The sequence below is a fragment of the Brienomyrus brachyistius genome, chromosome 23 (genome assembly GCF_023856365.1).
Source record: "Brienomyrus brachyistius isolate T26 chromosome 23, BBRACH_0.4, whole genome shotgun sequence".
Classification (NCBI taxonomy): Eukaryota; Metazoa; Chordata; class Actinopteri; order Osteoglossiformes; family Mormyridae; genus Brienomyrus; species Brienomyrus brachyistius.
Window position 1 is genome coordinate 21,453,254 of NC_064555.1, and position 23,401 is coordinate 21,476,654.

The 23,401-nt window shown below is 45.9% G+C and overlaps 1 protein-coding gene across 5 annotated transcripts in view; it reads left to right on the forward strand.

Moving 5' to 3' along the window:
• The window catches only part of trappc9 (trafficking protein particle complex subunit 9), a 197,094-nt gene that overhangs the window by 98,357 nt on the left and 75,336 nt on the right, over positions 1-23,401 (forward strand). For all 5 annotated transcript variants that reach the window (XM_048993811.1, XM_048993812.1, XM_048993809.1 and 2 more), the window contains 3 exons: positions 4,583-4,693; positions 15,813-15,965; positions 23,024-23,115. In XM_048993811.1, coding sequence (XP_048849768.1) covers positions 4,583-4,693; positions 15,813-15,965; positions 23,024-23,115 — 356 coding nt within the window. The remainder of the gene's footprint in view (positions 1-4,582; positions 4,694-15,812; positions 15,966-23,023; positions 23,116-23,401) is intronic.

Consider the following 23,401-nt stretch of genomic DNA (forward strand, 5'->3'; position numbering starts at 1 on the left):
GTGATAAACATCTGTTTTTTTTCCCCTTATGGGGAACGATTTCCTGGTCCCCATAAGGGAGAAAACTATTATAAAAATCAGTGACTGCTATGAAAAAGTTAAAAATGCAAAAAATGCATTTTGCTTGATTACTTGTGGTTATGGTTAGGACAGGGTGGGGGTTAAGGTTGTCATAGTTAGCGTTAGCGTTCCCATAGAAGAGATTGAGCGGGCCCCATAAGGATAGGTATATCCTACATGTGTGTGTGTGTGTGTGTGTGTGTGTGTGTGTGTGTGTGTGTGTGTATATATATATATACACACACACACTCGTACGTATTTGTTTTGTTTCGGTTTATGTTGTCAGGAGTCACATTTGGGGAAATGCATTTCACAGTAAAAGTCTGCCTGTCTTTTAAATTTGGAGCATTTTTAGGCCCAATGAAGGCTTCTTGTTGAGAGCTCCTCCTGCAGATGACGTGAGATGGATGGAGGTTTATATAACCAGTGATATAAAATATATAACCAATCAAAATATGTCAGAAATGCCGAGTATGATGTCGGGAGCATTGAGTTCTGTAGCTCTAGGAAATCGTCTCCACCTCTTTTAGGGCTTTGTCTACCATCCAAGGAATCCCAGCTGACGGAGGGAACTTGGGTAACTCATTAGTGAATCACTCCCTGGGTCGTCATACCCTTGCCGTTGATGGTTAGGGTTCTCAGCCGCTGAGGGATGAGGTCCTGTTAGTAACACTCTGGAAAGTAGCCATGATTAATTGCAGGCACTGAACACATCAGCATATAAATCACCTCTTGGTCTTATAGGCCAATTTATCACATCCCTTAACAAAGACCAAGAGACTATTAAAACAACATGGATGGCACTGGAAAAAAGTGCTGTTAATTGCCTGGTAGTTTATTTGGGGCTCTACTTAAGCGCTCATTTATTCCGTGATAAGGGGTGTAGGAGGTGAGGCCTTCGACAGCATCATGTGGCTCCATCTCTTGACATGGCACTAGAAAGTGGCCGCAGCTCTGCCCTGGTGTCTGCTGTGCCTCAGCATGGCCCCTGGTCTCATCACGCGTTCATGAACCATATAGCTCTCACCGGCAGTGTATCAATATTACGAAGACTTCAGGGTTCATGGAAGGCCTCAGTCCCCAGCTAACCAAACACCCACCTCCCCCCCCCCCCCCCACACACACACACACACACACACACACACCTACCTCTGGGGTTTTGAGAGGCAGCGGATGAGGGAGCCAGCGGGTGACAGGTCCAGCTCGCAGTGGACCTCGTTAGTCAGAACACCGATACGTGGATGGATTCTTCCTTGAAATGCACCTCTTACCCACATTTGTTTTGGCAGTCGTGATAAAGAACCAAAAACCCCCCAGCACATCTTAAAGGAACTGGTGAAGCAGGATATGAAGCATTAATCGGGGAAAAAAAAAACCTCTTACATGCCCAAAGACCTGTTGGGAATTGATTTTTATGGTCAGAATAGAGAATCGGGCGATGCCCTAGTGGGGTATTTTGGCAGTCTGCGCACAGACTTCTGCCACACTGGGCCCAACTCTCCCAAGTCACCTTGGAGCGCATGGTGCTGCTAAATATGCTTCCTTCCGTCTGCCCCAGGCCAACTGGGAGCATCATCGACTGGACTCATAAAGGCTCCCATGGTTAATTTAGCAGTTTGACAGTCATACTGCATATTGATAGACCAGCATAAAGCTCTCTAAGCTAAAGAAGTGCATCTTCTGTATATAAAAATATCAGAATATTGGAATCTGGCACATGTGAAACACGGTGCATAAGGCTACACCCTTGACTGGATGCCGCAAACTCATGCCACTTGTTTTTATTCTCGAGAAAAACCAGGGAGAAAAGCTATAGCTTCTGAAAAGGTGGGGAAAAAAATGGAAATGCTGCTCACACTGCTGGAGAAGAACTTGGGTAATTTACTTGCTGGATGTAATCTCTGCACCTCTGAATACAATACACTGAAACACAAGAGCTGTAATTCACAACAATTAAAGGCTCAAGAGACTAGGAAAAAAAATATATTGTATGCTGCTTTTTGGAAAGATCACTCGTGCTTAATCAAGCAAAATTTTAATTGTATGTATTTCTTGGCAGTGCACACTGGCTTTGAGAACTTGGAATGTTACAGCTCTGATGGAGAAGAAGCCTTAAATAGTGCCCAAGTCTGCTAGATGCAGTCGGCCTGATCTTGTGTGGAGGTGGTCATGGAGGGGAATGTTCATTCATTAGTTTGGAGAGGCCATGGGGAAAGGTGACGCCAAAGATGATATGAGAAACCATTCAAAGCCTCAGGAAGGGCAGGTAGCATCTCATTCAGGCTCTTTTCAGCAGGGGTGGGGAACTAGTGACAACCTGTCGCAGTTATTTTTTGAGAGGTGGAAGGGATACATAGGATCCCAGCAGATGTCTCCTCTTTCAGCAGATATCCACCCAGAAAGGCTCTTCCATGACATTCCAATAGGAGTCTTTAGTGGAGGCCCTGGGCACGATGGAGGGGGTCATACCTTCCAGCTGGCTTGGGAATGTTTAGGGATCCCCCAGAAAGAGCTGCAGGCTGTGTCCTTCAGAAGATGTTTGGCATGATCTGCTTGGCATGAGGCCCCTATTACTCTCTCCAAGCAAAGTTGGGTGTTTATTGTTTGTTTCACCCCACTGAGGGCTTTTCACAGGGGAGTGTCCTCAACAATTGTTGCATTTTCCAACTGAATCTGAATTGCAGAGCTGTTAGGGTTTGAACCTGCATACTTAGAGAAGTCCTCCCACACCGGTGCTGTTGAACCAGATGTGGCAGAGCTTTCATCAGATGTCCTCTCCCCCCATTTTAAACGTCTTCTAATGAGCATCAGAGAGCAGCTTGGACTGAACTCTTCACAGCCTGACAGTCAGACCCTTGTGTTGGGATGTCAATTATTGTCATGTGCTTCTTACAAGCTGGAAAATTTAGGAGTGAGTCAGCAGTGTCGAATATTCAAGAACATGTATAAGATAAAAAAAATAAAAAATCTTAAAATCGAAAAATAAATTTCCTGTTTTAAATATTATTTAGCAGTAGTATAATTAATTGTGATTCATCAAGTTCACGCTTTGTTTGTTCTGAAGTTTAGCTCCTCTGTTTTGCTGAGAGCTCCACATGTGCTCTCTGGGCCTTATTATAATCATTATATCATGTCCTTGCTCACTCATAATGTGGTGCATTTGTGAGAGATTTAAGAAAAATGAGTGAGGGGAGCAAATAAACAAGAACCGGTTACTAGAAAAGCTGTATGGAAATATTTCTTATTCCATAGGGACAATGTGGGCGGAGTGATGGCTCTGAGGCTAAGGATCTGTGCCGGCAACTAGAAGGTTGCTGGTTCAAATCTCATGAATGCCCAGAGTGATTCTACTCTTTTGGACCCTTGAGCAAGACCCTTAACCTGCAATTGGTTCATCCTGGGTATGACTACATTATACGGGTTAATCTACACCCAGCCCTATAAGGAGGTCCTCCAACTAACAGGGAAAAATTTGGCGGATGGTGGCAGGATTGTCACTCCAGCCTTTGGAGAAAAACTGACACTGTTCCATTCAGACTAGTGTGGTGCTGAGGTATCACCTGCCACATGACTGCACTCAGGCTCTCATCCCTCAGGTGGTTTGTCATGTGCTGGGTGTGACGGCGTGCTGTAATCAGTGCACGCTCCTTACCTCCCTCCTCCATAGGGATTATATTAAGTAAAAGCAAATGATTTATCGGCAGTGTTTTGTTTTGTGTCTGTAGGCAAGAAGTTTAAAGGAGTCTGATTATGCTGCTGCTGATTAATTTCTGGGTGTTTTTAGGTCGTTATGGTTTTCATCTGAGATGTTTTTGAAATTCACATTCTATGAAATTCATTCTTGATAAAAAAAAAATTGTGAAGTTAACCAGAATGTGAGCTATAGTAATGACAGACTCTATAGGTGGGTAGATGACACATTCTGTTCGGCTGTAGTTAAGTTTGGGTACATTTTCAGCTACTTTTTTGTTTTGTAAAAATTGTAATATTTATCTCAAAGATCTCAAATATTGACGTGTGAGTTTTTCCAATATTGTTCAGCCCTGGTTTCCAGACAACTTTTAATATTTTAAGTTAACCCTTAGCAGCAGCGAGTGATTTTTGTATGGGAATGCAAGAGCAGCCAATAAACCTTAGAGGTATTTATCAAAAATAAAGAAATCGCCCTTTGCCATAACTGCTTCAAGGTACAGGCCATTGAACTTTATTGTATGCTACTACACTTGAGCTATCCCTTCATTTTAATTTAATTTAGCTTCAGTTTAATTCATTCAAGCTCTTTTTTTAATGTTTTACATTATCTGTTTGCATCAACAATTACCATCTCATTTTGTATGAAAAGAAATAAATATTTCGAATCACACTTCATATGCGATTCACTGCGTGTGTCGTGGTGAGGGGTGAGGACAGGGCAGGGCTAATTGAATATTATACGAATAACGATTGGCAGAATTCAGTTAGTAATTCTGCATGAAATGTCCATTTCGGCGAAGACTGATGTTCTCTTCTCCTATCTCTGCAGCACCCGTCAATGCCACCTGCTGCTGGACGTGTTCAATGCCACGGAGCATGAGCTCACCGTCAGCGCCAGGAACAACCAGGACGTGGTGCTGCATGCCAGCGAGTGCCAGAGGTGGGTGTGCATCCACACGCCTGGAGGCCGAGCGCATGTGCATAGGGGCCGGGATCATCCTGCGGTCGCATCCACACTCCAGCTCCATCCAGTCCTGTCCAGTGCTCCTGTTTATTACGGGCCATTCAAGCCGCATGGTCACTTCTCATCCCAAGTCTAAAGGGGATAACACTTTAACACTTGGCGGAGATGTTCAGTTTAACTTCTGGAGATGCTGGGCCCTTGGTCACCTGACATGTTCTGGGGCAGCCCAGCAGATCTCATGCTAAGTGAAGAAATCCTTCTCCTGGACCTGCTTTACCATTTTATGTAATATATTATATTGTCTACCTCGCTCACCTCACAATGTGGGGAATTCAGTGAATAAATTCGCCCCCATGTTTGCGTGTGAAAGACTCATTTTGCTGTGTTAGCCATTCCGATGTGTTAAATAGATGCCTTCTGCTTTATTTTGGGATAATGGCACAGTAATTGCCCGTATGGATTTATCCGTTGTTTCGACGAGACCCCATAGCTTTAACAATGTCGGCCCATTAGTCTCTCTCACCTTAGCTGTTTGTATCGACACACTCTTCGCCGCTGGGCGGAGGCTTTTGATTCTCTGCTGTTGCCGTCTCTGTACGCCTCTTTACAAACCCGCCTCCAGTGGAATTCTTTTTTTCTTCTTTGTGGATCATCTGCAATTAGTCTTCTTTTGATAAGTCCTTAATTATGATTCTGAGGCCCCGCTTAATTTTTTCTTCAGGATCTTGCTGTTTATTATGGAAAACGTTGCTTTTCCCTACATCTCCAGGTTATTTAGTTTTGGCGCAGCTCTGTTCCACTTTCCTGGAGGCCCGAGTAATTTCTGTTCAGCACCCCCCTCCCCCGCCCCCCCGCCGGCGGGGTCACGATGCTGTCAGGAGTTTGCAAACTGTTTCGTGTTCTACCCCACATGCCGTTTTGTCTTCCAAAGGAGCCCCCCGTGTCTGCTGGCTTTGAGGCCTGTTCGGGTGTGTCCCCTCCCCTCGGCTCTATCGGAGGCGAATCAGGCACAGAGTGCAACGCTTCATGGATTCCGGGGCGGGGGAGGGAGGGGGGGGTTCCATTTTCCCACCAGTTCACTCGGAGCAGCAAATCATGATTTATGTCATTGCCGTGTTTCAGGAAGCGTCTCCGGTTTGACGGGAGGTCGCCGGGCGGCGCCACCACCGTGATTTATAGCTTCTGCTCAGCGGCGGTCGCTTTCGGGGAGGGGGGTTTGATGAGATCGGAGGGATACCAGCGTGAGCGGGCTGATTAACGAGAGGTTAGCAAAATGCTGCGTGGCTAACTTGTAGCATCAGCAGCTTCCGACATGCAGTTCTTTAGTAGGTTATTTTGTTGTGTTTTTTTTTTGCTTTCTTTTGCACAAAAGCCATGCTGTGGTGATGCCCCCCCACTTCAGCCCAAGATCGACATACAGTTCTGTGGTAACATAATAATTCAACCCCCCACTGTCATCCCGCACAGTATGAGCACCTGTGCCACCCACGCCTACCAAATGCTGACTAGGTGACAGGCAATCAGTGCACCAGACGCAGAGAGACATAGACACAGCCGGGCGACTACACATGGCCAGCAGACATGGAAACACCTGAAGGATTTGTTGCACCTTTGCAACACCATAAAGTCCGTAAGACTGAAGCTTGAGAGCTCTTTGGCTTTTGCACGTCCCCAATAGCACCGGGCGATTTGATCATATTATTGGTAACTGATGATATCAGACCAAACAAACCTGCTGTCAATATCTGACAGTGACTAACGGCCAATTATCAGCTTTGTCTGGGAGGTAGAGCTGGGGCTACACAGAGAGCAAGATAACAGGAGGTTTGGGCTTCCAGTTCAGCCCTCTAGTGTCCGTTTTCAGCGCAGTTACAAATCTACACATTGGCTTTGTATATTGTATGTTTTTTTAATTCCTTGTGTCATTTGCAAAGGTGCCAGTGCATGGAAACGGTGGTCATGATGGTGCTGAGCGTCTAGGGCGTACCGTAAATTTGTGAGCTACTGCTTTAGACAGATTTAGACGATAGGGAGTAAAAAAGGATAATCAGCGCGCACCCCCTCCCCCCCCCCCCTCAGTTGCCAACATTAACGCCGGCTAGATATAATTTTTTCATGCTTCAGTGCCCCGCTTGATGCTGGGGGGCGGGGTGCTGAATGACATTGTTAATATTATCATTTATCCCAATATTTTAAAATTAAAATATTGCTTTTTTTTTTTTTTTTGTCATTGTCCAGCCCTAGTCCTGAATTTTAAGGTCTCCGGACTCTGACCCACTGCGACACTTCAATCAGTTTAATTAAGAGTGTATATGTGACCCCAGAGAGTTACTCTTTCCAGCTGCCTTGTCAGTTGCCCTAATGCGTATTGTCATGGTTACAAGTCTCTCTGGACCCTCAAATCCCTGCAGCGTGTGACAGGACCGGACTTTGAAGTGTCTGTGTACAGTACCTGTGCACAGAATAAGCCGTGCCTGTGTGGGCGTGCCCTGATACTCACATGTAGTACAAGTAGTTCTGGCTGCTTCCCTTGACGGACTGGTGCCCCCAGGGCATCGCCTCCCCTACGCCCTGTGCTTCCTGGGATAGGCTCCAAACTCACAGCAGCCCTACTTTGGATAAGCAGTTAGGCAAAACGGATGGATTAATTAGTGTGTTTATATGTGTTTATAAGTCAAAATATGGCTGAATGGAGCATTTCTTCACTTCGTCAGTAATAATGAGGAGGGATCTGCATGCCCAGCATGAGCTTTGGTTTGCATGCCACACACTTGTGTGTATTGCTGTAGTTTAGCAAAAACAAATGGAACTCCCTGCCTGGTCCTGCAAAACACCTTCCTTATGGAGGCTGTTCGAGCCCAGAGACTGGATTTTAGAGCCATATTGTGTGTGTGTGTGTCCCCCGCCCCCTAATGGCAGATGGGCCTGTCACTTCCCATTCGCTGACATTTTGATAAATGAGGCATCAGGTGTGAGGTGTATTTCCGGAGTCGTTAGGGGGGGTGTTTAGTTGGGGGGGGGGGGGGACGCCTTCTCTGCGCATGCAAATGCGCTGCCAATCATGTGCTACTGCTTGTATGGCACAAAGAAGGAAAGTCTTTAAGAAGCTGAGTGGGCCATTAAAACTCCTTCAAGGTGCCTCCTTCGCGGGGGAAACGTAACAATGCTCTTCCGGCTCCTCACTGCCGCTGACATGAGAGATTTCTGTTTAGTTCCCTGAGTGCTGCAGTGTATTAAACCCGTGCAGAATGTGAAATAAGCAGCTCTGTGTAACTTTCGCTCTCCCCTCATTAGAGCAGACTAGGATTTCGTATCTCTGTCCAACTGAGCGCATGTTTAATATTTGCGGTTTGAATTCAAATTCTGAAATTTACCGAATGCCAGAACCGAATCGCGGTGCCGCTGGCCGTCCGTTTCACTCTCACAGCCATTGATGGAGCCGCCTGACTTGCTGAAAAACTCCGGTCGGGGGTTAAGGACACTGGAGTGGGCGTTTGAGGACGGCACGCTGCTAATCGCTTCCCGTAACTTCGGTCAGACGGCCGCCATGTCACGCATGCATAATTAGAAAACGAATGTGCCTTTTGGTAATTAAAGAGGCTACACCATTAGCACAGTCATTTGTGGCAATTTTGACTCTCAAATATTGAGACCAACAAAATCTGTCAGTTTCTAAGCATAGAGCTAGATTTTAGCGTAACATCTATCTCCTTGTTAGACTGGTTGGCTTATCAACACCAGCATCGTTCGTTGGACTACAGTTGATAAGGACTGACCACTGCACACCAGTAACACCACACAAGACCTGCTGCTTTGGAAATTCTCTGACCCAGCTGTCAAGCCGTCATAATCTGGCCCTCGTCAAAGTCGCTCATACGCTTCCAGTGGCACATTTCTCCTGCTTCCAACACATCAACCTCAAGAACTGACTGTTCACTTCCCTAATATATAATGGCACCCTTGACCGGTGCTATTGAAACAAGATAATCAAAGCTTCTGTGGTAGTGATGAGAAGCACGCTCTCACCTGCATGTGTCTCTGTGTCATGGAGAGCAAGATGGGTTAGTTAGAAAGAGGATAAATATAGAATAATAATATTAATAATAATATGTCGTTTTGCCTGGTGGTTTAACTTGTAAGAAATACGATTTTTTTTTGGGCAGATTTCCTAACAGAAGTTATCTCTGCTATCATCACTCACCGGCCTGATGTCTGCCATCGTTTCCAGCGTTCGCCCTCGGGGCTGCAGTGACACCGCCGCCATGCTTCAGTACAGCGTGTGGCAGCCCTGAGGGATCTGCTTGCTTTCACCCATCACACACACGGCTAAACGTGCGGCGTTTTACATAATTGGAAATGAGCAGTATGAACCCCTGCATTCAAAGTTTTCTTCTTCTTTTTTTGAGTTACTGTTGTGGAAGGGAGTTGCCTTGCACAGCCGATGGAGATGCCAGTGCACCTGAACTTATGAAGAGAGTCATGCCCACGAACACGCATGAGGGAGGAGTGGTGACTCATGCCAGTGAAAACCCTGGTATTAGCGCCTCCTGCCTATTCCTGCTTCATTTTTCTTTTCAGCTCAGAGTAGTTTTTAAAGGAAATCCCTGTGCTACGTCTCTGTTTCTCTTACCAGTGATAAACTGAAGGGCATGTTCCCCCGAGCCTTTCTGCTTCCCGCCTTTCTCTGCTGATGCTTTTATGTTAGATTGCTTATTCCATTCAGTAGATGATGTCAGCGTATTTTATGAATGGCCCAGCAACCGTGAATTGGGTGTGTCTGCCTGTGTGTGTGTGTGTGTGTGTGTGTGTGTCTCTCTCTCTCTCTCTCTCTCTCTCTCTCTCTCTCTCTCTCTCTCTCTCAGCTTTTATTCTCTGGTGTGTTGATGGTTCCTCTTTGCATCTTACCAAATGTCTTTAGTAAGGGATTAGTCCTGTTCCCCAGTTATTTTATCACACTGCCTCAGCTGTAGAGGGCGGTATTTATTGCTAGTTCTCCTGAGTAGACCACGCCATCCCCTGGCCTCAGCTCCTCCCCTTAACATGTGCTGGCACATCCCCGACGCCAGTCCACAGCAGACCCCACCCTCTCTGTCCCCTTTCACCCTTCTATCGCGGATGCTGTGTGGAGTGAGAGCCTGCAGATCGTAGCGTCGGTCATTCAGCTCTGAACTTCCCTGTTCCTCTTCTCTTCTACTTTCCGCTGTGACCCCATCTTTAATGGATGCCCCTCCAGGTGAGGTGAGCATGGGCCATATGGTGTGTTTATCACAGGTGCACCCAGGCTGCCCCCCCCCCCCCCCCCCCCCCCGTGTCTCCAGCGTGTTGCAGTGGCTCCTTCTTTCTGGGGCGGGGGTGGTCTACTGCTGTGTGTAGCCCCCTTGCTCCCCGCACTCAGCATCCGTCATTCCCTGCGCTCTCGAGTTTCCATAGAGACGTTGGGCTGTGTGTGATGTTCATTACAGTCTGCCTCTCAGACTCCTCCCTCTTTATTCACACAGGCTCTTTTGCTGTGGTCCCTCTTGCGTTCCCTTCCCCTGTCGTTTTGCTGCAGTTCTGTCCGAAATGCTCAGGCAATCCGGCCAGCGATCTCCAAATATATGATAACGGCAGCCTGGAAAACACCTTTGCTGCAGTGTTTGACCATAAGTGCATGGTTAGACCCCCCTGTCTTTTCAGACCCCAGGTCATTCTGCCTTTATTTCCTGAAAAGAAAGCAAAGAGGAAAAGGAGAGCAACACCTGTAGCAGATGAGTGTGTGTGTGTGTGTGTGTGTGCTTTTGTTTTAATTCATGAATTTATTTTTAATAAACCTGGTGGAATCTGTTTGGCTTTCATCTGCAGAGCATGTTTTTAGTGTTTTTTTTATACTGCTGACATTTAGTACTGCTCTCCCGTTTTTCATTTATTTCCTGTGGATCTGCTTGCTTATCTAATTGTATTTTCCTGTGCCGCTGCTGTCTTGAATGCTGGACTTTAATTGGCTGCGGTACCGGCCGTGGTTAATCGGCCGCTGTTATAGCGCAACACAGGTTAAACAGCAGTGCACCTCGCAGCCTTGCCTCTGGGTTCAGGTGCAGGTGGTATAAATGGGTGGGATTGTGCTGTCGGGGTGCGGCGCGCGGGTCTGTCCATGCCGTAGCCTGGCTGCTGTTGCTAGCGGCTGGGAGACAGCGGGAGTCTAAAAATAGGCACAGCGCCAGCCTGCCAGCACACCACTGCTATCCTCAGCCAAGCCGCGGCACGTGAGCTAAAAATAGCCCCTCCCTCCCTCCTCCAGCCTGTCCTCTGCACAAGCCCTCGCTTTTCTTCTTTTCTCCCCACCCCTCCACCTTCCTCTTGTGTCTCCCCAATGAAATAACACAATTACTGGTTGTTACTTTGGGTGCAAAAGGCTTTGATAAAACACTCAGCTCTATCATTCCCCCTTCCCCCCCCCTGCCACCCAGCCAGGGTCGAATTCGCTGCGGAGGAGCTCGCTTGTGAGTTCTCCCGGAATACGGGGTAAACGATAACCTTGCATATGATGGGGGTGGTGTGTCAGATTTTCAGATATTTTCTCTCTTTTTTTCCACCCTTACATCTGAATGCCTGAAGAATGGGTGTGATGCTCAGGTCCAGCCAGAGAACACTTAAGTTGCTATTCTCTTTATGGTCTTGTTGCTCGTAAATGTCTTCTTGACCTGCTGTATTTTGTCATTATTCATTGACAATAGATGATAGAAATGTGTCCCTGTGGGAGCAGCCTGTCCACACAGTGGATTCACCCTTAATGACACTTTCATTATCACCAGCCAGTGCCTGAAATATGCGGCCACAAATAGTATTTTGGAGGCGCATAAATCCCCAGGGCTGTGCTTCCTTTTTGAAAGCACCTCTACAGTGCTTGTTTTGTGCCTGTGACGCATAGCCACACCCTAAATGGTGCCGGGGGGGTGCGCATGGAGGAGCGAGGGCCCCGGCACTGCGACCGGCGATGTCGCCTGCCCTGCAAAGCTTCTCCCATCCCGGTGTAGGCGCCGGTGTTGCATGGCTCCTCTCCCGTGGCTCACCAATAAGTAGGTCCTCTGTGCCGTGTGAAGATCCGCCCTCTTTCTGTAACGAGCTTCATACTCATTGAAGATGCCTTCCATTCATCCCACATTATTTATACAGCAGGACTTAGAGCATCGAATGACGCTGAATTATAGAATTATAATAACGGCAGTTATAATGAGGCAAGTTTATTCTTTTTAGTCTGTTCATGTGTCAGCGGAGGGACCCCCAGGTTAGGCCACGCTCCTTGGCCCCCTGGCTTCCAGGTTTCACACGGACCCCTGCGCGTGGAGGCAGGTGTCTGTCTAGTAGGAGCGGCTTGCAGGGCAGCGGTGATTTAAGATTTGCTGTCTCTATTTTCACCACATTCAAGGGAGATTCTGCTCCATAATGGGAAACAGGGCAGAACCCTGAAAATGCTTCCTGTCATTAAGTCTAAATTGTGATGCTTATTGGTAAGATCTATTACCCAGTGTTACATGCAGATTATGTGACTTTATGAAACAGCCTCTTTATATGTAGTTCTAGTACCAGTTGCCTATGATTCCTAAATAAACATAAACACCAGATTATCAAAAAGAAAGCGTTGTTTTTAATATTCACTTGCGTTTCTTTAATGTTCTCTACAATAGGTAACATATATACAATGATCAAATTATAGTTGCAACATAAGTTTCATTAAGGTCTTGTCACCTACATTAAGACGTCTCCTCATTTGCTAAGGCAGTAGACGGCTAAATGTGTCCTTTTGATGATATGTGCAGTGCAGTAAGTCTTTCTTTATTTTTGCCTGTGGTTTTAGTCCGTGACTTGCGCTTATGGTTCTAAAGGTTTGTGTAGAAGTGGGAGTCTTTCATTCGCTTTGCACCGAAGCCTAATTGTGCCTTAATTTCATTTGTCGCGGAGGCCTGTTCAATGACGGCTCCGTTCCGTGTTTGTGGGGTTGGGGGTGGGGAGTGTCGCGACAGGCATCTTCTGTTTACTTTGTCTTTAGCGTTCACTGTGTGCCGCTCTTTTTATCCATTTATGTTTTTTTTTCCATGCTGAATCAAAGGTAAGATAGCAGATGGGAGGGGGGAGAATTAGCCCTTATGAATTTGTAATTCATTTGCAAAACAAAACGATACTTTTACATCAAAGTCGGCACGGTGCATCCTAATTAGCCAGCCGAAGCCCTTCTCCTTTCTTTCCCTCCCATTATGGTTTTTCCTAAGCAGTCCTCATTTTAAAGACCCCATCCCCCATTCCAGTCTTCCACCTCCAGCATGGAGGCTGGTGTTATGGCTGTCTCAGTTCCTCAGCTGATTAAGACTTGTGTTTACAAACAGTCTTCAGGGAGTAACTGTGTGCAGTTTGCAGGTGTATGAGTCGTTGCTGATGTGAAGGCCAAAAACTAAGGAGTCAATCATTTCGCAGGTGCAGTGACCAAGGCTTCCCTGGAAGAAGTATTCTTGTGTTACTGCAGTTTTGGAGATGCTTAGATAATTATGCATGTAAAGGGGAGCTTGTTCTGGAGATGATTCACACACCTGTTTGACCACCCCCCCCATATCTGAAGAGGTGGCTCTTGTGTCAGCATAATTATTGTTTGAATTTGGTGTTACATTTTTCAATATTTGATACTGTGTTGAACATTGTAGTTCAAAGACACCGTTTTTAGGGTGTTCAACTAATCACAGTTTCGTTAGTGTTTCATTTTAAGGCATAACATTCTAATGCTATATATTCATAAATATATGCATATCTCTGCAGATTGCGTGGTACTGCCAGCCTTTGGAGAGACACCCGCAGGATTGTAAAATGTTTACTGAATTTCTAAGTGTTTCTTTTAGTCATCAAAGGCATGATCAAAGAACTGATTAAGTTAACATTGATTGATAGAACAAGAGTCTGTTTGGGACACATGGTTACATACGGGCGCTTTGTGTTCTCAAGACCTTCTGTGTCCTGATTTTTCTCATTAAGAATACACTCTGGTTTTTAGGGTGTACCTTTGATATCGTTAATGACTTTAAAATGATTGGGGGGGGGGGCAGCTATAGGCTCTCGGTACTTGATGGCTCACGTTTCTGGGCTGTTATCTGTTATCTTTGAGGGTATCTGCCTTTGCTTTTCTCTGATGTATGAAGACACAGGGAAACCCTGCTGTCAGGACCGTGAGCTGGAAGTGAAATGTAGACGGCCCTCCGCCCAGTGGGATCTCCTTCACCAGTGCCGACAAGGAACTCGAGGCTGATCGGGGCTGCCCAACTCTTCCCGTGTCATTAAAGGGAGTCCCCAGCAAAGTGGGGTGCTTCTCCAGACTGCCCCCACCCCAACTTGGCCCCCACAGTAATCCTCATCCGGTGACGGGCCTCCTGCCACTCCCACTGACGGCCGCTGACCCCGTAACGCCTCGTTTAAGAGTCCGCTGCCATCTCCTGTCAGCACGCAAGCTCTCAGAGTGGGACCCTGCACTGAGACTCCTCTCATTATTCGTTTCTGACAGTCTGCGCCAGGCCCGTTGGGAAAACCCACCGTCAGTGAATTTCCACCTCCACCCGTCTAAAAATATACCGAAATGAAGCAGCGGGGGGCGCCATCTTTCTTGTAAACCCTGTGCTTTTCGTATGAATATTCAGTGAATGGTTTGGCACATATTGATATGTTTCTTTGAATTGAAATGGGTAGGTGTTTGCTTTCTGATTTCGGCTGCGCAGGTACACATGGCTGAAGAACAGGAGTGATGGACTTAGAGGCCTCGGGTTTGGAATCCCTTTGCCGTGTCCTTAAACCGACTTTGCCGCAATAAACACTCGGAGCATCCAGTTGTTCAAACATATTAAATTGGAAAAGCAAACAGGTTTCTGCTGAAGAAATAAATATTGTTGTGCCGGTTCTGGTGCAGAGAGATTGCATGAGGGAGCAGCCAGCTTTATCTTACTCATCCTCTCGCTTAGAGCCTGTCTGCATCGACGCTCTGATCCACGCCTCCCCCGTATGTTTTCTGCCATCATGAAGGCTTTCACATGCTACGCGTTACGTGTAGGTGTACCGGGCTGTCTGCCCTGCTTCTGGTCATGGTCGCTATCCCAGAACCAGGCCGCTCTGAAAATCTACGCCCGCCTTAATCTCTGTTTGTGTTTAAGACTTTGGGTTGTTCCTCCTGGCTGGCAGGGAGGATGTAAACAGGCCCTTCCCGAGCAGTGGCTTTTGATTGCTAGTACGTTATTAAAAACAAACAAAAAAAAAAAGTGTCGGAAGATATGGCTCTTAGACACTGCTAATTGGATGGGACATCTGCCAATCGATAAGTGGGAATCTGTGGCTGGCTCTGATTGGCCCGTTGCAGTGGGAGCTCGGCCACGGGCTGTGATTGCCTGCTGGGTTAATAATAACCAGCAAAGTAAGCACATGTCTGAACCTGTAACAGGTGGCGAGGCTTGCAGCCCTTGTCGGGCGTCCTGCTCGCTCCCTCCTGGCTTGTTTGCGGCTGCCTTTTGTCTGCCGCATGCAGCCCTGCGAGTCTCCCAGCCATCCTGTGTGTGCCTGTTATCCTATGTGCTGAGTCAACACACCAAGAGAATATGGGGTTAATCTTTTCCATTCACACCAGCAAGTCGCTGGCTTGTGAATGACCATGCATCATCTCACGGTAAAGACTATTTGCACAGATGGTTTAAATAGATGCATCAGTGCTGCTTAAGAGAGCCATTTCAACAGGTTTTAAGAGCACGATTTTTATTATGTGTTGTTTATATTATTCATATAGTGAAGATCCTTAGCTGTAGTAAAAACTACCCTGTATTATACATCCATCTTCTGTTGTCCAGCACAGGGTCACGTCGACCTGCATTAATAAATTAAATAAATGTAGCCATCCTCTGATGTCCTTGCCTCCCTGACCAGAATAAGCAGCTGCAAGATGGAGAAAAGTATTCTAATGTGTGGGGAGATCACCTGTTAGGCAGAAAGAATGCAATAATTGTCCAGGTTTGGTCTGAAGTGTTTGTTCAAGCGATGTGTAAGACGCCTCCCGAGCGCGGGGGTTAACGCCACACTGGCTCTACCTGTCCCCCTGCAGGATGGCTATTCAGGTGGACAAGTTTGACCTGGAAAGCCTGCCGGAGCCCGACGAGGAGCGGTTTCGCTTCGCCAGCCCCCGGCAGCTGGAGGAAGAGCGGCAGCTGGTGCAGGGCTGCCGCATCAACGGCGAGCTGCACCTCGTCTGGAGCATTATATCCTTTGCAGCTAGGGTGCCCTGTGGGGGAGGGGGGGGAGGGGTCAATGGAAAGGACCCAGAGGAATGAGTGACGACTGTGTCCTGGCTGGGTGGGCGGCACAAACCTCTGTCCTTTCAGTCAGTGTCTTGTTACGAGGCTGTCAGTAAATTTAGTCCTGCGGCTGCAGAAAGTGCGATTTTCACAATAACACAGATTGCTTTTTTAACATGACTGTTGTTGAGCATTAGCTGCACATTGTGCAGAGCAGCTTAAATTTCTGCCTGATTGGCATTTTGCTGATTATTAACATGCTGTGCTTCTGCTGAAGCAGCTTTTTGTAAAAACCTCATATGGGTACAGTGTTGAACCTGCAGCCAAAGAAATACAAAAGAGTTGTTAACTTTTTTAGGCTCTCTACGGTAGGCGAAGTGATTCTGGTCTTCAGTGAACAAATGGCATTTTGTGACTTTTGCGTGTTAGGGAATGATTTTTAGTCGTTCTAAGCTCTGGTGTAGCACACTTTCCCCAGTAGGTCTTAGACCATCGAGATGAACTGCACACCGTGGGAACATTAATTTGGAAGCTGATTGCTGTGATCCATGTCTTAATGTGACTATGGCGTGTATGTATATATATAACTGTACATAACTGGCTATATGCCAGAAACATTATGCACAGAGGAAACTGACCTTGCAGAGTTAGTCAAGTAGTTCGGTGATTAGAAAGATTAGAATCGGCAGGGACTTGCCTCCCAAATATTGTATATTTTATATTATTTGGGAGATATTTTTGCCGACCATCTGAGGGTTGATTCGGTCATCTTAACCTACAGCAAAGGGGAGGTGAGTCTTCGTCTTTGTCAGACAGGAGATTCCCAGTCCCGGTTTTTTCTTAGCACTTAATTAATTAGCCTTGATTAGCTGTTGGGTGAATGAATTTGCACAATTTAATTCAGGCCAAATTTATGTTAGGTGAGGAATTTGTGTGGGAGGGAAAAGAGATTAAAAGAACTGGCACAGTTATTTCTGCCAATTAAATATTTTCACATCATTTGATTCTTATTGAAATCTAAACAAACCATTTATTCATTTTGAAAATGAATAAATTATTTGCTATTTTAAAAAGGAACGTTATTCCTGGCAAGATCCTGGCTTGGGTGGATAGGATCCCGGTGGGTGGATGGATGGATGGATGGATGGATGATTTGTGATTAGGGTAATATATGCATGGTTTGATAAGTTTAAAACAAGTACGGAACATTTATTGAATTGACAATTTTGTTGTTGTCTAACTGGATTATGCCGGTTAATGTAGCTAACAGCTTGTTTTTGACTATGAATTAGGAGCCTGTAGGTAAGCTTGCTACCTGCGTCTGGAATTGACCCACTTAGATGTGCATGTACAATATGACTGCGACACTCAACATGTGCTTGCTGGCTAGGTCATGGTTCTTCTCCATTTTTATTTTGACTGATGCCAAAAAACAGCTGCTTATATCACAAGCATCAGTATTTATTTATCCGCACCCACCTGTCAATTGATTAATTAATTTTAATTTGATTTATCCATTCATCAGTTTTCTAACTGCTGATTGTGGTCATGGATGCGTGGATAATTTAACCTCTTGATTATTTAGCGTATTATTTAGTGCCATTAGGTTCAAATGCTACAGTGTTCTTATTTATGAATAATTTTGGTAAACTAGAAATTTCTGCCTTGCTTCCAAACTCACGCCTTCTGACTGAAGGGAGGGGAGACTTAGGCAGGTCTGAAATCAGGGACACTGAGAATGAACGGCAGCACTTTGACTTCAATGTGGGACACAGCTGATGGATTGGGCCAGAGCTCTTAACTCAATCTGCAAAAAACAATACTAACTGACGGTTCATCTAAGTTGTTGCACTATAATAAATCAATACGACATTTCAAGGTCACAGTTTAGATGTAGCGTTTGTACTCCGCCTCAGAATTAAATCATTGGTCAGATTGGTTTTGGTTGCAGAAAAAGGTTTCTAATGCATTTTATATGTCATTTAATAGCTAAAGAGGATGATATCAATTGATGAAAATGACCAGTGATTAGAGTAACGATACTGTCTGTTATCCACTATTGAGCCGCATAAGTTAGGTGGTTGTGGTTTTTCTAGAACATGCCACGCTTAAAAAAAAAAAACCCAGAACACTCCGTAAGTGCTGCTTATGCATTTTTATAGCGCACATTGCATAGCTTGAGAGAGTGCAATAATTCTTGTTCTTTTATTCCAGGTAAATTTGTCAATATCTTCATCAGTTTGGTTTGGTGACAGCATTTCTTTTGGGATCCTACGGTTTTGTTTAAAACAGCATCGTTCTATAAGTTTAGCTACCTTAGATTGATGTTTTCTGGCTCTGGAATTGAAGCTTCATTGAACTGTGGGATTAAACAACTGTCGTGCTTTGCTGCTTTTCCTGTTCTACTCTCCAATAAGCTGATGTATCACTATAACAAGGACACACACAGTTTATACCGTAATCAAACACATGGGTGTTCGGATATTTGGTAGCGCGGAGGCTAAGTAGATGGGTAACGGCTGCTGAGCGCTCATGCTTCCCAGCCGCTAGGAGACGGATTTGGCCGCATGCTGAACGCAGACTGGTTCATGGGGCGGAGTCTCAGTGGAGGATATGTCAGCCTCTGCGTCGCATGGATACCTCCGAAATCACATAGTTGGCGAAATATAGTATGCAGCATTCGTAGAGTACTATGTCCTAATGCTTAGTATGAATAAGCCAGTAGGAGAACGGTACCCGGATGACATACTAAATTCAGTGGAATTCTGAAGTGTGCAACTGGTGGATGCTACACTATTCAGTGAGGCCACTGGATGAGCGAAGAACATCACTTGCTCAGTAGTTTTTTGGCAAGTTGGCAGAAAAAGTGCTCTGTCTATATAAATTTAAGTGTAAAATGACGTCCAGTTACCTTACTTGACTAAATTATGTATTTTTCTCATTGATAGTTTTTTTTTTTTTTTTTTTTTTTTTTTTACTTTCATGGGTGTCAAGCTACAGCAATAAGAAGCATACAGGCAGTACAATATGCAAGATGGTGACTGCAGTGTCTCCGAATGCATGCATACTGTTCTCATGCATGCATACAGTATGTACTACATTAAAAGTCATGTTGTAGGTTTCTGATTTCAGTACCTACTGCAAAAGTATTTCATTCAGACACACCATTTGTTTTCCTGGATTGTTGCATAATATCTGCCTGATATCTCCAGCGTGAGGCAGGACCCCACCCAGCACATGGGTGGCTGTGGATGTTGCCTGTTTGTTACATGGCGTCTGGCATGCCTGTGCACGGTCTGCCCCCCCTGCTTCTGTACACTTCACCTGGCCAAGCTCTGAGCATCCCCATCCCGCCCCCCCCAGGTGAATAGTTACCACAACCTGCAGGAGACTATTATCTTAAGCTTTAATGTAATGAAGATGTTATAGACAGTTTATTTAAAAATTGTCTCTCAAGCTGTTGGAAAGGATTTGTGATTATTTACCAATACATTAGTTTTCTTGGTTTTGGGGAGAATTGTAAATGTGTGTGAAGTATGGTAAAATTGATGCAGAGACAAGCTTTTTGTATAGTACTGCTGTGAAAACATAGTTTTCCCATATTTACACGTAACATGGAAATTGAGCATTGATAGTTGCACAATTATGGTAATTTATTTAAATAAACATTAATGCATTTGGGTAAAGGCTAAAAACTAATTAAAATGGTACCCACCGCTGCAGTCGTCTTTGGCAGGTTTACGCCACTCAAATTCTGCTAGTTTATTGCAGGAATTAATTTGCAATAATTAACAAAATAACTCTGCGTCATTTGAATGTGGTGCTTGATTGACAATCAGCTTTTTGTGGCTGAATTGTCATTGATGTATTGTTTTGCAGGAATAGTAGATGTAGTGTGTTTGCGTGTCATTGGTATTTTGACTTGTATACACTTAGTGTACAGAAGTGTAATGGTACCTCACTTTTGCCATGGATGTATTAAAAAATACGTCCTTTCTTCTCACCTTAGCTGCTTCTCACATATGTAGGATTAGGGAAATTATTGACCAAAACTAAGACGCTTATGGATTTCTTTCCAGCATAATTTGACTTTGTGTTTGTTTTTTTGTATTTTCTCCAATTTATCTCCCCCCGAACCTGTAGCTTATTTGCTCTAAGCCTGTTTAGGTGCCATTGTTTCGCCTGAGGAGAGCAGAGCCTCCCTGAATGCGGCCTGCTGCCGAAGAACTTTCCATCTTCCTTCAGCAGGGTGTGGGCCTCCGCCTCGCCTAACCCCCCGGCCCCATGACGCCGCCGCATGCGCCTCAGACACACCTGCCTGCTTTCAGATAGAGAACAGTGACTCGGCTTGGGCAAACACCATTGTGTGTTACTGTAATGGCAGTGACTCGGCTTGGGCAAACACCATTGTGTGTTACTGTAATGACAAGTAATGGCTTGAATGCAATTAAACTGCCCTAAATTACTTTTTCCACAAAGGTATGGTAAAAACAGGCCTCCTCCTTCTGAAATATGCTGAGAGGCGCAGCATAAGCTCCCAGCTTCTAAACGTCATGTGCTGCTAACATTTGATGGCAGTGCCTCTGCGTCGCCTTACAGGGGCATGTTCCCTAGCGGAGCGAGGGGGGCGGTCAGGTTACTCAGGACCCTGCTGGAGTGTGGAGCAGGAGGTGGGAGGGCTGGCAGTAGTGCTATTACTTGGTACTAGTGCAGTATGACCCCCCCAGTGTGACCGCGGGACCGGCGTTCTGCTGGGCCGGTGGCCCCTCGCTGCTGGATCTGCTGCTTCCTCTCTGCCTGTGCTGTGCACCTTCCCCCTTCCCTTGCCTGATTCTGCCTCTGACATCTGCCCCATGTGACCCTGCCCCTGCCGTCTCGCTGTGTGACTGCGGGACCAACACTGTGCTCGGCCGGCGGGGCCCCTCACCACAATCTGCTGTTTTCTTGCTGTGTATTTGGAGCAAGTTTGCAGCTCCGGATCGTTTACCTGCCGCACAAAGTGTTTCCTTGTCAGCAATGGCTGCATGGTGCTGATCCGTGACCCAATGGTATTCAGGTCTGTTGCTTCAGTGCTGCTCTTCTTGCCTGTTAAGGGAATGCAGGCAGCACAGCTCGTCTCATCATAGACGTGTCTGTCTGTCCCTTTATTCATCCGTTGGTTCATTCTGAAATCCTGCCCCAGAACTGCTTTGTAGGAGTACGACATAAAAATTTTCTCACGTTACTTTAGAGATTTCACTAAGATTTTTTTTCTCCATTCTAGCAGCAGAGCCAGCATAAAGGATGATAATTTATCTTTTTTTTTTAAATTGTGTTCCTTTCTCTCTGTTATCCTTACTTCAGTTGTAAAGGTCACATCTATCTCTGTTATTCACCAGTCAGATGAAACACGTGTATAATATGAATGGCGACACTAAGGTCCTAGTTTTGGAATAGGAGAGAGTCATGTCCTGTTTGCCTGTTCGTCCCAGGGGGGGGCATTACCAGTGCTTATTGCAAGGGCCACTGACCCCCTAAATGCCCCAGTAGCATTTTCCAGTGCCATCCTGAGGTGTCCACATCATGATTACTTTACTCCCCATACAATCGCTATGCTCCAGGATAGCATGAATATGATGAGCCGCAAAAATGTGTAAATGTAGGCAAAAATACAGGAGAAATTGCATACGCTATATTGCCATGTATTGGGATACCTGCCCTTACACACACATGATCTTTAATGACATCTCATTCTTAATATGTAGGCAATAATATGGAGGTGGCCAATCCTTTGCAGGCATAACCGCTTCAACTCTTCTGGGGAGGCTGTCCACAAGGTTTAGGAGGGTGTTTATGGGAATTTTTGACCATTCTTCTCGGAGAGCAATTGTGAGGTCAGGCACTGATGTTGGATGAGAAGGCCTGGCTCACAGCCTTCACTCTAATTCATCCCAAATGTGTTCTGTTGGGTTGAGGTCAGGGCTCTGTGCAGGCCAGTCAAGTTCCTCCACACCAGACTCGCTCATCCATGTCCTTATGGACCTTGCTTTGTGCACTGGTGCGCAGTCATGTTGGAACAGGAAGGGTCCATCCCTAAACTGTTCCTACAAAGTTGGGAGCATAAAATTGTCCAAAATGGCTTAGAATGTTGCAGCATTAAGAGTTCCTTTCACTGGAGCTAAGGGGTCAATTCCAACCCCTGAAAAACAACCCCACACCATAATCCCCCTCCATCAAACTTTACACTTGGCATAATGCAGTCAGGCAAGTATCCTGACAACTGCCAAACCCAGACTCGTCCATCAAATTGCCAGACAGTGAATCATGATTCGTCACTTCAGAGGACACTGCTCTAGAGTCCAGTGGCAGTGTACTTTACACCACTGCATTCGGTGCTTTGCATTGCACTTGTTGATGTAAGGCTTGGATGCAGCTGCTCGGCCATGGAAACCCATTCCACGAACTTCACTATGCACTGTTCCTGAGCTAATCTGAAGGCCACACATTTGGAGGTCTGTAGCTATTCACTCTGCAGACAGTTGGTGACGTCTGCACACTGTGCGCCTCATCATGCGTTGTCCCCGCTGTGTGATTTTATGTGACCTACCACTTCGTGGCTGAGTTGCTGTTGTTCCTAATTGTTTTCACTTAGTTATAATACCACTAGCAGTTGACCGTAGAATATTTAGTAGTGAGGAAATTTCACGAATGGATGTATTGCACAACTGGCATCCTATTATGCCACCATGCTTGAATTGAATTGAATTGAACCCATTCTCGCAAAAAGCAGTCTGCATGCCTAGGTGCTTGGTTTTATAAACCTGTAGCTATGGAAGTGATTGGAAGACCTGAATTCAGTGATTTGGAGGGGTGTCCCAATACTTTTTACAATATAGTGCATTTTTATAGATCGACTGGGGACACAGTTTTTTTATTTTTCTGTAATAGGACGATCCTATAATACATGGGACGGGTGGCAGCTCTACCCCCACTGCTCTGTGTCGTGTAAAGTGTCCTCCTGGCTTTCCTTAACCTGGGCGTACCCGTCTCTGCGGAGGACAGGAGAGGCCAGCGTGGAAGGTGTGCTCAACCAACTTGTCCTAGAACACCTGCAGCTGGCTCCCCTACAGTGGGGTGAGTGTGCTTCTGTGTGTGTGTGTGTATGTGTGTCCGCGTGTGTGCATGCGCACGCACCCCCTGCCCTCCCCAGCACCACTCCTCAGATCCACAAGGTAAGTGGTACGGCAGCGACCCCATAGCATCTGAAAATCGCCAAGGAAACAGGTGCTGCCTTGGACCCACTGGGGGGGGGGGTGGGGGTGCTGTCCTGGCTCCTTCTGGATCCTAAAGCTGGCCCCACACCTTGTATGGAAGCAGAAGTCCACACCTTTCATCTCAGGCCATGTTTTTATTTGCATCA